Here is a 15,235-nt window from a genome sequence, read left to right as displayed (position 1 = left end):
TCAAGGGCAGGGTGAATGCAGCTAGCTATCAGGAGATTTTGGAGCACTTCATGCTTCCATCTGCTGAAAAGCTTTATGGAGATGAAGATTTCATTTTTCAGCACGACCTGGCACCTGCTCACAGTGCCAAAACCACTGGTAAATGGTTTACTGACCATGGTATTACTGTGCTCAATTGGCCTGCCAACTCTCCTGACCTGAACCCCATAGAGAATCTGTGGGATATTGGGAAGAGAAAGTTGAGAGACGCAAGACCCAACACTCTGGATGAGCTTAAGGCCGCTACCGAAGCATCCTGGGCCTCCATAACACCTCAGCAGTGCCACAGGCTGATTGCCTCCATGCCACGCCGCATTGAAGCAGTCATTTCTGCAAAAGGATTCCCGACCAAGTATTGAGTGCATAACTGAACATAATTATTTGAAGGTTGACTTTTTTTTTATTAAAAACACTTTTCTTTTATTGGTCGGATGAAATATGCTAATTTTTTGAGATAGGAATTTTGGATTTTCATGAGCTGTATGCCAAAATCATCAATATTAAAATAATAAAAAGTTTTGAACTACTTCAGTTGTGTGTAATGAATCTAAAATATACGAAAGTCTAATGTTTATCAGTACATTACAGAAAATAATTAACTTTATCACAATATGCTAATTTTTTGAGAACCACCTGTATATATATATATAATTGCATTTTATAGTTGGCCCCCCTACTTTTGTCCCTGTCCCCCCATGTGCCCCCCTAAATATGAAAGCTGGAGACGCCACTGAAGAGCATATGTCAACAACAAATAAATCTGAATACAATATTCTTTGCTTGATTTTAATATGTGTCTGTATTTACAAATTTTTAATGTTGAAATGTAATACAAATGGATATTTTTATGATATATGTGTTTATGGCACCTATTAAAGTACCTTCCCTCGCTGTTTCAAAAAATGTTCTTTCCTGGAATGTTGGTGTCTTTGATCCTGATGCTGCGTACACACGATAACTTTTCGTCATGAAAAAAAACACGTTTTTAAAAAATGTCATTTAAAACAATCGTGTGTGGGCTTCACATCATTTTTCAGGTTATGAAAAACGCCAAATATTTTTTTTCGAACATGCTGCATTTTTTAACGACGTTTTAAACAATGTCATTTTTCGGGTTGTAAAAAATGATCGTGTGTGGGCAAAAACGACATTAAAAACCTGCGCATGCTCAGAAGCAAGTTATGAGACGGGAGCGCTCGTTCTGGTAAAACTACCGTTCATAATGGAGTAAGCACATTCATCACGCTGTAACAGACAGAAAAGCGCAAATCGTCTTTTACTAACAGGAAATCAGCTAAAGCAGCCCCAAGGGTGGCGCCATCCGCATGGAACTTTGTTTACTTAATGCCGAAAAATTATCGTGTGTTAGGTTTGAGTGGTACATTTAAAATTTGTTAAATATGTGTTTGTAGCGCTACCCCCAAAGGAGCCGCTGATTGATTTGGGATTGGCGAATTAAGTTACCTCTATGTGATGTCTAGGGGTGAAGGTAGTGAGTAGAGCAGTAACCGAATGTCCAATCTGTAGATAAGGTTTTATGAATGCTTTATTTCCTTGGTCCAAACACTACCAACACTAGATATGTGCATTCCCGTTCGTACGAATGTTATTTTCGAACGAAAATGTTAATTTTCGTACCCGCAAAATAATGTGTACGTACGAAAAAAATTAAGCACCAAAATACGAAAACGACGGGATTACGAATGAGTCGCATAACGAACAACCGCAAATACGAACGAACGATCCGACGAAAATACGACAAAACGAAAACGGCAAAAGAACGAATATGACATCTATAACAAAAGACTTGCATTCTGTATTTTGTTTGAATCCTTTTTCTGTTTGTATGTTCATATGACATCTTATAACAAAAGATTTGTATTCTGTATTCTGAATTCCTTTTTTCTGTTCGTAATTTGGTTTCAAAATACAGAATGCTAATCTTTTGTTATAAGATGTCATTTTCGTTTTTTTAAAATGGACAGTGAGTGTAGTTAGTTAGTGAAGCAGCTTCTCTCTTGTGCTGAGTACAGTAGTACAGTAAAGCCAAATAAACTTTTCTGTGGATTTTTGTCTGAAGGGAGATCAGTTGGCCAGACTTTTGAACCTGGAACTCAAAAATGGTTTTCTGATGGAGTTTAAAAACGAACGAACGTTCGGTAAAACGATCGTTTTTATGTTTGTTGTTAAAAAAGTCTGACCAAGTGTATGGGGCTTAACAATAGTTAATATGGATGAGCCGCGTGTTGAAAGTGCCGCGAATCCCGCGATATATTTACGAAAGTACAAAATGACGAAAATTCACAAAAATTATTGTCTAACAAGTAACGAACATGAATTAAACAGAATAACGAACCATCTCGCATGTACGAAAATAAAACGGTAACCAAAATACGAAACGATCGGAATACGAAAAAATCGCGTCGTACGAAAAACGAACGGGAACGAACAGGAAAACGGACGTCTTACGAAAAACGAACGGGAACGAACCTACGGAACGATACGAAACGGAACAAAAAAAAACGAAAAAAAATTCTGTGCACATGTTTAACCAACACATCAACTTGAGGTAGACAGTATAGGTTGATGAAAATAGAGTAACCGTGCAGTATCAGGCTTTGGATGAAGAAAGCAACTCTGCCCTCTGTAGTTGAATCAATACGTCACCACTCTAGCCAGAGTGGGTGAAGTGCCCCTGGACAGGCTTCTGCCACAAACCTGGCAGCCAGAGCGTCACTTGAGGTTTCTGGGGGGGGGAACAAGTCTCTGCCACAGACCTGGCTCTGATTAGATTAAGATGAAACGTCTGCCACATGCCCAATGCTGACAATGTGAACAGAAGAGCGAATCCTCCCAGTAAATTAGGTTAAGGTCACCGGTTGACAGCGTAGCGTACCGGTCAGTGTCCGGTCACCAGATCCCCGGTGGTTTGTTCAAGCCGATCCCCCACCGAACAGAATACAGCCTGGGATCTTCTTAGTAGAAGTGGGGACACAGTAAGGCACTGGGGCCCCTTGGCAGCATCAGTCACTCCAGGCCAGGAGGGCCCAGAGTCTGGAACTCCGCGTGGCACACGACCCCGGCCTGGTAGGCCATATCGCCGGGGCCTGTGATGTGCGCACACCCTAAAGAGGGTGCCGCACCTGGAACCTGGAACCCGCAAAGAACCCAGAACCACGGCTTCCGCCACAGAAATACTTCCCACCAGCATGCCCCGCGAGGAAACACTCCTCCTAGCAGAACAATCCAGATTTGGCGAGAGCCAAATTTGACAAATTCCAGAGTGAGAGCAACATAACTCTCTCACTCCCCATTAAATTTGACATAGCGTCCTTTCTGAAAGTAAAGGGGCGCTACACACTCCCCCCACTTGAAATGACACTGTCCCCAGTGTCCTAAGGCATTCAAGCCTGAATGCCAGCATGATACCTGCTAAACAGTAAGGAAATGACACTGTCCCCAGTGTCCTAAGGCATTCAAGCCTGAAAGCCAGCCTGATACCTGCTAAACAGTAAAGGAAAGTAGGAAAAGAGAGAAACATAATTGTAAACATTGGATTACAAATCGTAGTGCTTTTGGAACATTATAATAACAATATGACATTACACAACATACACAACCCTATCTATCTATGCTGCCCATTCTCCGCAGTATTGATAGTAGGTGGGTCCAATAACCTGCATAAAAAATATAAAAGAGAACATACACAAAAATATACATCCTGATATATTATAACATTTTTCCTATGTACAAATCTCCAAAGTTGAAATTGAAACTGCACCCTCTCCTCAGAGAGCACAATTTCCCTTCCTCCTAGGGAGCTATCTAAGTGCTGAGCATAATCTCTTTACCTTGTTGCAATAAACAAAATAGAGAAAAAAAAACATTTATACATTTCAGTTCTGCAAGAACGTTGCAGAACACTGCCCCTAGCGGTCAGTGCGCTGGTACTACGACAGTTCAAGTTCAGTAGCAAAGAAATAGCAGCAAAAGGGAAATAAAACGATAAAACATTTATTTCGCTGATAGGGTTGAGCGAACCCGAACTGTAAAGTTCTGGTTTGGTACGGACTTTGTTTTTTTTTTGCTCCCGAACCCGAATAATTGGAAAAAGTTTGGGTTCGGGTTCGGAGTTCGGGTATGTTTTGGCGCACTGCACGGCAGCCAATCGCCATTTGTTTTACAACTGTGACTGGGAACTGATCACAGCCATGCCTACTTATGGCATGGCTGTGATTGGCCAGTGCAGCATGTGACCCAGCATGTGACCAGCCTCTATATTAGATAGAGGCAAACAGCACAGATCGTCACTCTGCTTTAGTTATGATAGGGAGAGGCTGCTGCTGCTTAGGGACAGTGTCAGAGAGTTGTATCCTGCTTCAGAAATCTCAACAAGCTCACTTTATTTCTTTGATATCTGCATGATCTTATGGTTTCTGGCTCGTTGTCACTGTGCTTTAGTTATGATAGGGAGAGGCTTCTGCTGCTGCTTAGGGACAGTGTCAGAGAGTTGTATCCTTCTTGCTTCAGAAATCTAAGCAAGCACACTTTATTCCTGTGACATCTGCTGTGCTTCATATAGTTTAGGAATTTTGTTCAGCTATAGGGACAGTCAGAAATCTATAGGTGACTCTGTATATTTCAACAGCACTGCACCTGCCACCACATGTGCACCTATGATATACTGTGTTTTTGTCCAGTACATAGTTCAGGGACAGGTTCCAGAAATGTTCCTATAGGGACAGTCAGCAATTTATAGGTGACTCTGTATATTTCAACAGCACTGCACCTGCCACCACCTGTGCACCTGTGATATACTGTGTTTGTGTCCAGTACATAGTTCAGGGACAGGTACCAGAAATGTTCCTATAGGGACAGTCAGCAATCTATAGAAGACTGTATATTTCAACAGCACTGCACCTGCCACCACCTGTGCACCTGTGATATACTGTGTTTGTGTCCAGTACATAGTTCAGGGACAGGTACCAGAAATGTTCCTATAGGGACAGTCAGCAATCTATAGAAGACTGTATATTTCAACAGCACTGCACCTGCCACCACCTGTGCACCTGTGATATACTGTGTTGTGTCCAGTACATAGTTTAGGGACAGGTTCCAGAAATTTTCCTATAGGGACAGTCAGCAATCTATAGGTGACTCTGTATATTTCAACAGCACTGCACCTGCCACCACCTGTGCACCTGTGATATACTGTGTTTGTGTCCAGTACATAGTTCAGGGACAGGTTCCAGAAATTTTCCTATAGGGACAGCAATCTATAGGTGACTCTGTTTATTTCAACTGCACCTGCCACCACCTGTGCACCTGTGATATACTGTGTGTGTGTCCAGTACGTAGTTCAGGGACAGGTTCCAGATATTTCCTATAGGGTCAGCAATCTATAGGTGACTCTGTATATTTCAACAGCACTGCACCTGTGATATACTGTGTGTGTGTCCAGTACATAGTTCAGGGACAGGTTCCAGATATTTCCTATAGGGTCAGCAATCTATAGGTGACTCTGTATATTTCAACAGCACTGCACCTGTCCCCTGTGATATACTGTCTGTGCATTACATTGTTTAGAGGTAGGTTCCTGCTTCTTGCTACAGGTAGAGAAATATATAGGTGAATTTCTGCCTAGTTCACCAGTCACCTGTCCCCTGTGATATACTGTCTGTGCAGTACATTTTTTTAGGGGTAGGTTCCTGCTTCTTGCTACAGGTAGAGAAATATATAGGTGAATTTCTGCCTATTTCACCAGCTTACACTATTTTTGTATTTAAAATTTCTCAAAATTAGGGCAAGACCCTAAATTTGAGAAATATGAGGAAAACGTCAAATAAGGGACGTGGCCACGGTCGTGGTGCTGCTGGTGGAGCTCCTGTTACAGGGAGAGGACGTGGTCGATCTGTGCCAGCTACACGCACAAGTGAAACACCTTTCTCAGGTGCGAGTAGCCGACAGAGCCTGCAGCGGTATTTGGTCGGGCCTAATCCAGCTCTACGAATGTTGAGGCCAGGAGCAGAATAGGCGGTAGTAGATTGGGTTGCTGACAGTGCCTCCAGTTCCTTCACATTGTTTTCCAACCAGTCTTGTGCTGAAAGTTCAGAGTTGGCGCCTGCAGCCGATGTCCACCATCAGTCTTTCACCTCACCCCCTTGCAAATCAGCCAATCAGTCTGAGCCCCAAAGCATGCAGCAGTCTCTTCTTCTTTTTGATGAGTCTGTTAGCATGTGTTCCCAGGGCCATCCACCTAGCCCAGCCCTAGAAGGGGAAGAGATTGAGTGCACCGATGCCCAACCACTTATATTTCAAGATGAGTACATGGGGGGACCATCACAGCACGTCTTGGATTGCTTTTGCAATTGTGCAGACCGACAAGGAGGGCAGTGGTAGGTGGAAGATGATGTGGAGGACGATGAGGTCCTCGACCCGACATGGAATCCACCTCATGCAGGTGACCAATGTAGTTCGGAGGAAGAGGCGGTGGTCGCACAGAGCCACCAGCACAGCAGAAGAGGGAGCAGGGTGCCAAAGCAGAGCGTCCGTCCCCTAGACAGTACGCCTGTTACTGCCCAATGCAGCAAGGGACCGAGCACACCAAAGCCAGGTCCAAGGAGTTCCCTAGCGTGGCAGTTCTTCACACAATGTGCTGATGACAAGACATGCGTGGTTTGCACGTTGTGCAATCAGAGCCTGAGGCGAGGCATAAACGTTCTCAACCTGAGCACAACCTGCATGACCAGGCATCTAAGTGAAAAGCACGAGCTGCAGTGGAGTAGACACCTCAAAAACCAAGAAAGGTCTCTGGCTTCCTCTTCTGCATCAGTCTCGGGCCTCTCTGCCTCTTCATCCACCTCCGTAGTGACAGTGCCACCTGCCACCCCTCAATTAGAGGACCGGCAAGCAACACTACCACCTGGGTCACCAAACATCTCCACAATGTCCCATGGAAGCATTCAGCTCTCCATCTCCCAAACACTGGAGCGTAAGAGGAAGTACCCCTCTACCCACACGCGATCCCTGGCCCTGAATGCCAGCATTTCAAAATTACTGGCCTTTGAAATGCTGTCATTTTGTCTGGTGGAGACGCAGAGTTTTAAAAGCCTGATGGCATTGGCTGTCCCACAGTACGTCGTGCCCAGCCGCCACTACTTTTCCAGGCATGCCATCCCTTCCCTGCACAACCAAGTGGGGGACAAAATCAGGTGTGCACTGCGCAACGCCATCTGTGCCAAGGTCCATCTAACTATGGATACGTGGACCAGTAAGCACGGTCAGGGACGTTATATCTCCCTAACAGCGCACTGGGTAAATGTAGTGGCGGCTGGACCTGAGGCGGATAGCAGTTTGGCGCATGTCCTTCCACCACCGAGGATAGCAGGGCGCTTCAGTTTGCCTCCTGTTCCTAACTCCTTCTACTCCGCTTCCTCATCCTCTACCGCCTCCTCATCCAGTCATTGTAACAAATTCACCACCAACTTCAGCACAGCCATGGGTAAACGCCAGCAGGCAGTTTTAAAACTTTCCTGTTTGGGGGAAAAACCACACACCGCGCAGGAGTTGTGGAGGGACATGGAACAACAGACCGATGAGTGGTTGGCGTCAGTGAGCCTCAAGCCAGGCCTGGTGTTGTGCGATAACAGGCGAAATCTCGTAGCAGCTCTGGGCCTAGCTGGTTTGACACACATCCCTTGCCTGGCGCATGTGCTGAATTTGGTGGTGCAGAGTTTCCTGAAAACTTACCCCTATATGCCACAGCTGCTGCAGAAAGTGCGGGCCGTCTGTGCGCACTTTCAGCGTTCTCACCCTGCTGCTGCTCGCCTGGCAGCGCTGCAGCGTAACTTCGGACTTCCCGCTCACCGCCTCATATGTGATGTGTCCACAAGGTGGAACTCCACCTTGCAAATGCTGGCCAGACTGTGCGAGAAGCAGCAGGCGATAGTGGAGTTCCAGCTGCAGCACGCACGCGTGAGTCGCTCTGCGGAACAGAACCACTTTACCACCAATAACTGGGCCTCCATGCGAGACCTGTGTGCCTTGTTGCGCTGTTTTGAGTACTCCACCAACATGGCCAGTGCCGATGACGCCGCTCTCAGCGTGTCTATCCCAGTTCTATGCCTCCTTGAAAAAATGCTACGGGCTATGATGGAAGAGGATGTGGCACAGGAGGAGGAGGAGGAGGAGGAGGAGGAATAATTTCCAAGGCTTTCAGGGCAGTCATTCACAAGTGGCTCCGAGGGTGGGTTCGTGCACCAACAAAGGCCAGGTACACAATTGTCCAGCAAGGGCACAGTTCTGGAGGATGACGCGGTGGAGGATGAGGAGGAGGAAGACATGGAGGAGGAGGAGGAACCATGTTCACAGCAGGATGGCATACAGACCATCTCATGGCCATTACTGGTGCGTGGCTGGGGGGATACAGAGGACACAAATGATACACTTCCCACAGAGGACAGCTGTTCGTTGCCTCTGGGCAGCCTGGCACACATGAGCAATTACATGCTGCAGTGTCTCCGCAACGACCGGCGTGTTTCGCACATTATAACAGGTGCTGATTACTGGGTGGCCACGCTGCTGGATCCCCGTTACAAGGACAATGTACTGTCCTTAATCCCCTCACTGGAGCGCAAACGCAAGATGCGCGAGTACAAGCGCACGCTGGTAGATGCGCTGCTGGTGCAATTCCCACCTGGCAGCGGGGGCACAGTGGAAGCAGAAGGCAAAGGCAGAGGAGGCGGAAGAGGTCGCCAACGCAGCAGGGGCACCGCCAGCACCTCAGAAGGCAGGGTTAGCATGGCCAAAATGTGGAAAAGCTTTGTCAGCACGCCACAACAAACAGCACCACCAGCTGATATGGAACGTTTTAGCAGGAGGCAGCATTTCAGCAACATGGTGGAGCAGTATATGTGCACACGCCTACACGTACTCAATGACGGCTATGCTCCCTTAAACTTCTGGGTCTCCAAATTGGGCACATGGCCTGAGCTTGCCCTTAACGCCTTGGAGGTGCTGGCCTGCCCTGCGGCCAGAGTATTGTGTGAACGTGTATTTAGCACGACAGGGGGCGTTATCACAGACAAGCACAGCCGCCTGTCCAGAGCCAATGTGGACAAGCTCACGTTCATTAAAATGAACCAGGCATGGATCCCAGAGGACTTGTCCGTACCTTGTGCAGAATAGACACTGGGCCGGCCTTACCCAGCCATTGTTTTTTTTCTGATCTTTCTAGGGTTGCCATCTTATCCCTTTAAAAGCAAAAACATATTAATTACACAGGTTCTCTGGCTGATTAAGTTGCTGCTAATTAAACTCACTTGGTGCCTTATCGACAGTAAATTAGCCCCAGAACCTGTGTAATTACTCTGTGTTCTGGTTTAAAGGGATGAGGTAGCAACCCTAGATCTTTCTCACTCTCAAAAAATACATATATTAAAAACCAAAACCTGCTGTGTTGGCTACCTCCTCCTCCTCCACCGCCGCTTCCACCTACACCGCCACATCCACCTCAACCTCCTAATACATATGGACCTCGTCCTCCTAGGTCAAAATGATTTTTATTTTTTATTTTTATTTTTTTTATGTTATTTTGAGTTATTTCCCTATCCACATTTATTTTAGGAGTACTTGCCATGCTCTTCCCGACATTTTGCAATTTTTTTTATGCCATTTTGAGTTATTTCCCTATCCACATTTATTTTCAGAGTACTTGCCATGTTCTTCCCGACAGTTTGCTGCCATTTGCAGCCCTCCAGCCCTTTCCCTTAGTTTTTTAGAGACATTTTTGTAGTCAAAAGTCCGGGTCCCCATTGACTTCAATGGGGTTCGGGTCAAAGTCCGGGTTAGGTCCCGAACCTGAACTTTCTTTTCAAAGTCCGGGTTCGGGTCCGAACCCAGACATCCAGGTGTCCGCTCAACTCTATTCGCTGAATCTTCCTTCAATGCTGTGGAGAAGTTTGCAAGGACCCCCACTAACTGACGGAACCCAACCCCCCTGAAGTTCTTCACATAAGCCGTGATGTGGATCCGGAGAGGCCAGGGGAAAAAGGGGAAAAAACAACTTGAGTGAGGGTAAGAACCCTTGTCCAGAACTTCTTGAAAGCAAATAGGTCAAGAGGAACAGGCATATGACCTATTTTTAAAACCGCAGGTCAGGAAGAATGATAATGTCACCTTCTGCAGTGGTCGTGGTGAACGAAAATACCTGGTCTTCTCTCCCAGGGCACTTAAGCACGACCCGGTCGCTGTAAATTTGACGACCCCAGCTCCACTCTCGGTGGCAACGCTCAAACCTGGGGTTTAAATAGGACAGGCCCAAATCCGTACCCTCAAGAATGCGGGGCACTTTTAAATGTGTCCAGATGGCTTCCTGACACCATGCTTCCCGTTTTTCGTCTACTTTCTTCAAAAGGGAAGGTGGCACGTAGGGGTACTCATACCCATGGCTGGCAGCAACCTTTTGAACTACCAGGCACTGTAGCCTGGCCAATCTAGGCAAGGTACGTGGGTCTCCGCGTCCCGGCAGCACTATAGCGTCCGGTGCCCTTTTCAGAGCGCGCACGGCAATGGGGCATGGGAGCAGTGAGGGAAGGAACAGGATTTGACTCACCAACTCCCCAGGTCACTTGCGGGATGTCCACTGACGGAACTTGAGACCCACGCAATGCGCTCCGGCCGGAGAGTTTCTTCCTCCGAGTAGCGTAGGGGGCACGGAATCCTCCAAACCCCTGGGTCTCTGGAAACCTTGGCTCAAACATGTCATCATGGAGGTCACCATCGTCGGAAAGAGAATCAAAGTCCGACGAGTTCAGTTCCTCCGCTGGCAAGTAACCGCAGGGTTTGGCTGTAGGGTCCCTTGGCCAGTCCGGCAAGGTAGGCCTCGACCGTGGCTGCGGGAGGCTGGAACAGGCCCTGCTCATATAGAGGCACACCACATAGAGATTGCTGTAGAAGTGGTGGTCTCCGATGTGGTCTTGGCCTGTGTACTTGTCACACCTGTCGGGTCATCGTCTTGGTCCGGTTTGTCCACAGGGCTTACCTCCGGTGAGCAAGAAGGCGAGGCAGTCGATTACAGGGTCAAGGTGGATGAAACCAAAATAATCTCAATGTCCCGAACCTCCGCTTCCACTATTGCCACCGACGTGAATGGCTCTGGCCATGTGGCTTCCTCCCCCGTGGTGATGACTCCTGTGACATAATTCACCCTGTACTCCAGAGGAGCTTTGGCGAGTGACTTGGCGACAAATAGGTAGGCCCGGCACTTCTGGCACCGGGCGAACGGCTGGATCAGTATGGACAGTTCCTGCCAGCGAGGGCAGAATAGTCCCAAGATCTTCCGATCCTTTGCTCGACAAGAGCAGAATTTGTCCTTCGGTGGACATTCGGATACCCGTGTCCGTCACAGGCACCCCAGGCAAGGAAAACATGCTGGAGACTCCTGGTGAAGTAGCAGGGGTCTCAATCGCTAGGAAAGAGCACACGGCAGTGCAGCAGCAGACATCACGCACGTGGTCTCTCCTTCTCTCTCGCTGGTGGGCGGTGATCTGTAGAATTGGCGCAAAGACTCTGTTATACGTCTCAGGCAAGGGTGGGTGACTCCTCCCACTTGAAGAACTTGTCCAGACACGTTTCAGGCGCATGTTCTTCTGCATGTACGCTCAAGCTTAGCTGTGTGAGGATTAACTCCCTCGTTACCGGAGAGTTCAAAGTATGACACTCTTTGCTCTTAATAAATCTTTACTCGCGATTTCCGTTGCCAGAGGTAACAGCCGAATCCCGGACGAGCCCCCACATGTAGCGCTACCCCCAAAGGAGCTGCTGATTGATTTGGGATTGGCGTATTAAGTTACCTCTATGTGATGTCTAGGGGTGAAGGTAGTGTGTAGAGCAGTAACTGAATGTCCAATCTGTAGATAAGGTTTTCTGAATGCTTTATTTCCTTGATCTAAACACGACCAACACATCAACTTGAGGTAGACAGGATAGGTTGATGAAAATAGAGTAACCTTGCAGTATCAGGCTTTGGATGAAGAAAGCAACTCTGCCCTCTGTAGTTGAATCAATACGTCACCACTCTAGCCAGAGTGGGTGAAGTACCCCTGGACAGGCCTCTGCCACAGACCTGGCAGCCAGAGTGTCACTTGAGGTTTCTGGGGGGGAACAAGTCTCTGCCACAGACTTGGCTCTGATTAGATTAAGATGCCAGATGAAACCTCTGCCACAGGCCCAATGCTGACAATGTGAACAGAAGAGCGAATCCTCCCAGTAAATTAGGTTAAGGTCACCGGTTGACAGCGTAGCGTACCTGTCAGTGTCCGGTCACCAGACCCCCGGTGGTTCGTTCAAGCCTTTTTGGATCACCTGCCTCCGGGTTTCTCCTCAAGCCGATCCCCCACCGAACAGAATACAGCCTGGGATCTTTTTAGTAGAAGTGGGGACCCAGTAAGTCACTGGGGCCCCTTAGCAGCATCATTCGCTCCAGGCCAGGAGGGCCCAGAGTATAGAACTCCGCGTGGCATACGACCCCGGCCTGGTAGGCCATAACGCCGGGGCCCGTGATGTGCGCACACCCTAAAGGTGGGTGCCGCACCTGGAACCCGCGAAGAACCCAGAACCATGGCCTCCACCACAGAAATACTCCCCCCCCAGCATGCCCCGCGAGGGAAACACTCCTCCTATTGGCTGCTGGGTAGAAGCGGCTCCGCCTTGATTTCTCTAGCGCCACCTGCCGCCCAGAGATGAGACCACATTTCTGAGGTACAGACTGAATCACAGAACAATCCAGATTTGGCGACAGCCAAATTTGACAATTTCCAGAGTGAGAGCAACATAACTCTCTCACTCCCCACTAAATTTGACATAGCGTCCTTTCTGAAAGTAAAGGGGTGCTACATGTTTATTTATATTTGAAATGTATGTAGAGAAATGAAACATGTTGGTGATTGCAGTTTTCCTGATTGCCCAGAAAATGAGAGAGAGGGTGAAGATAGTCGTCCATCTCACTCCCTGAATTTCCCTTTCACATATTTATTATATAATATAGAATAGAGTCATAGTAATATAAACACTTATTGTACAACTTACTCTGTGCTGTAATTCTTTTGGTTCAAATTTATCTTTCTTCATGTCCATTCCATGTAGAGCGTTGGCCAGAACATACACAGCCTTGTATGCATAGGCGGTCATATCTCTATAACCATCAAAAAATGGTGAAACATCATTTACATCTGTACAAAGTTCTACAGAAAATGTATAGAGAAATTGTAAAATGTCATTTTTGATTTTGCTTGGGGAAAGGCAGCGAAAGAAGAAAAACCCAAGATCTTGCATTATGGGGTCATTTAAGCAGCTGGAGAAGTTGACACCATTTTTATAATTACTGGTGTTTATTTCTTTTTGTTGTGGCCAAATAAAAATGAAGCTGTAGTTGAATAATGCGTCCTCATGGAAATTCATACAAGATATCTTATTCCATGTAGGTGGCAAAATAAATGTGAATGATTCTGTAATAGAGAGTATATCACGAAGAATATTAACTAGGAACATTGTGAAAGTTCCACACACTATGATTATTTTAGCTGATGATTCATTAATGATTCTCGTTGTCTGAATCATTTCTGCTTCTTTAGCAATGAGTGTAATGATAAACTCTGTGCAGATCCCGTGTTCTCTCATCATCTTACTCAGTTCTTTTGCCTCCTCATCACCACTGCCGTCCTCTGTTGTTATTATTCCAACCCAATTCCACCCAAAATGCTGCAAAAATTTTATAATAGCTACAAAACGGACCCGATCGTCTGGTGTCATACGGAAGAAGGTTGGATACATTTTTCCATCACTCAGGTGAGGGTCAGTGGACCGATAACTGATCTGGATAATATGTTGGGAAATACATAAGTGGGATGTTATTATTGAATACATTAATTGTAGAATGGAATATATAAATGGCACACAAACAGGGGCATATTTAGATTTGGGCCTGCCATTACCTTACTGTTCCATACGCTCATTTCAGGGGTTCTCCTTGAAGAGTTGTCCACAGAAATGTCTGCACCAAACACAAAGTCTCTTTCAAGGTTTTTATTGAACAAAATTCTCCAATAGAGGGATAGAGGGATGGGGAGAGACTCAAGTATCTTTGCTTTGCGGATCACCGGTACAACTTAGATCCAGAGGATTAATTCAGTTCCACACTGGATGTCAGCAACCACCAGATAGGCCTACTCTCACTGGCCTAGCAGCTGGAGCAAAGCTCGTCAAAGTCTCTGCCACAGACTTGATATGTGTTGTCAGGCTGTCCCATGATCTTCTGCCACAAGATCGTGTAACCACTCGCACACTTTGTACAGTTCCAATAAAGTACACAACTCATGGTGCCAAGAATCTTTCAGCCAGGCCGGCAGCACGGTGAGACCCAGAAACTCCTGGGTCTTTACTGTCATAAAGAGTGTTTGGTGACCCGGGTCCTGCCCCAGGGGACATGTATCAATGCAACAAAAAGTTTTAAAAACAACAGTTTTTTTGGGAGCAGTGAATTTAATAATGCTTAAAGTGAAACAATTAAAGTGAAATATTCCTTTAAATTTCGTACCTAGGGGGGTGTATAGTATGCCTGGGAAGTAGCTCTTGTTTCCCGTGCTTAGAACTGTCCCTGCACAAAGTGTCATTTCTGAAGGAAAAAAGAGGGGGGCGGGGTCACGTGACGGGCGGCCCCGCCCTCACCTACATAAGAGCTGTCACTGGCTGAAGCTACATCATTCGCCGGGCTGTCTCCGGTGGAGACAGGCGGCGATGCGTGCGCTGGATCCCGGACCTGGATGAAGAGATATTCTCATCGCTGGACCCCGGCGGAGAGGAGATCACCCATCGCAGGATACCGACAACCTTGGAGCAGAGACCGAGAGTGGATTACCACCGCTGTTTTTTTTTTTTTTTTTTTAATAAAGGACTTTTCTCCACGGTGTGTGTGTGTGTTTTTTTTTACAATTCTTTACACTTCCTTGGTGAAATGGTAGAGGTACAATGTACCCCATTACTAATTCACATGGGGGGCGGGATCTGGGGGTCCCCTTTGTTAAAGGGGTCTTCCAGATTCCGATAAGCCCCCCCCCTGCAGACCCCCACAACCACCGGGCAAGGGTTGTGGGGATGAGGCCCTTGTCCCTATCAACATGGGGACATGGTGCTTTGAGGG

At 46.9% G+C, this 15,235-nt stretch overlaps 1 protein-coding gene across 1 annotated transcript in view; it reads right to left on the bottom strand.

The window, feature by feature from the left end:
• The window catches only part of LOC120946545 (vomeronasal type-2 receptor 116-like), a 35,914-nt gene extending 22,045 nt beyond the window's left edge, over nucleotides 1-13,869 (bottom strand). The window contains exons 1-4 of the mRNA XM_040361528.1: nucleotides 13,126-13,869; nucleotides 11,115-11,344; nucleotides 10,652-11,037; nucleotides 10,247-10,334 (exon numbers count right to left, since the gene is read on the bottom strand). Of these exons, the coding sequence (XP_040217462.1) occupies nucleotides 10,247-10,334; nucleotides 10,652-11,037; nucleotides 11,115-11,344; nucleotides 13,126-13,869 (1,448 nt within the window). The remainder of the gene's footprint in view (nucleotides 1-10,246; nucleotides 10,335-10,651; nucleotides 11,038-11,114; nucleotides 11,345-13,125) is intronic.
• Between the last annotated feature and the right edge of the window lie 1,366 nt (nucleotides 13,870-15,235).

This window comes from Rana temporaria, chromosome 1, assembly GCF_905171775.1.
Source record: "Rana temporaria chromosome 1, aRanTem1.1, whole genome shotgun sequence".
NCBI classification, from domain to species: Eukaryota; Metazoa; Chordata; class Amphibia; order Anura; family Ranidae; genus Rana; species Rana temporaria.
Note: the sequence above shows the minus strand (reverse complement) of the source record. Positions and strands in the feature narration are given on the sequence as shown.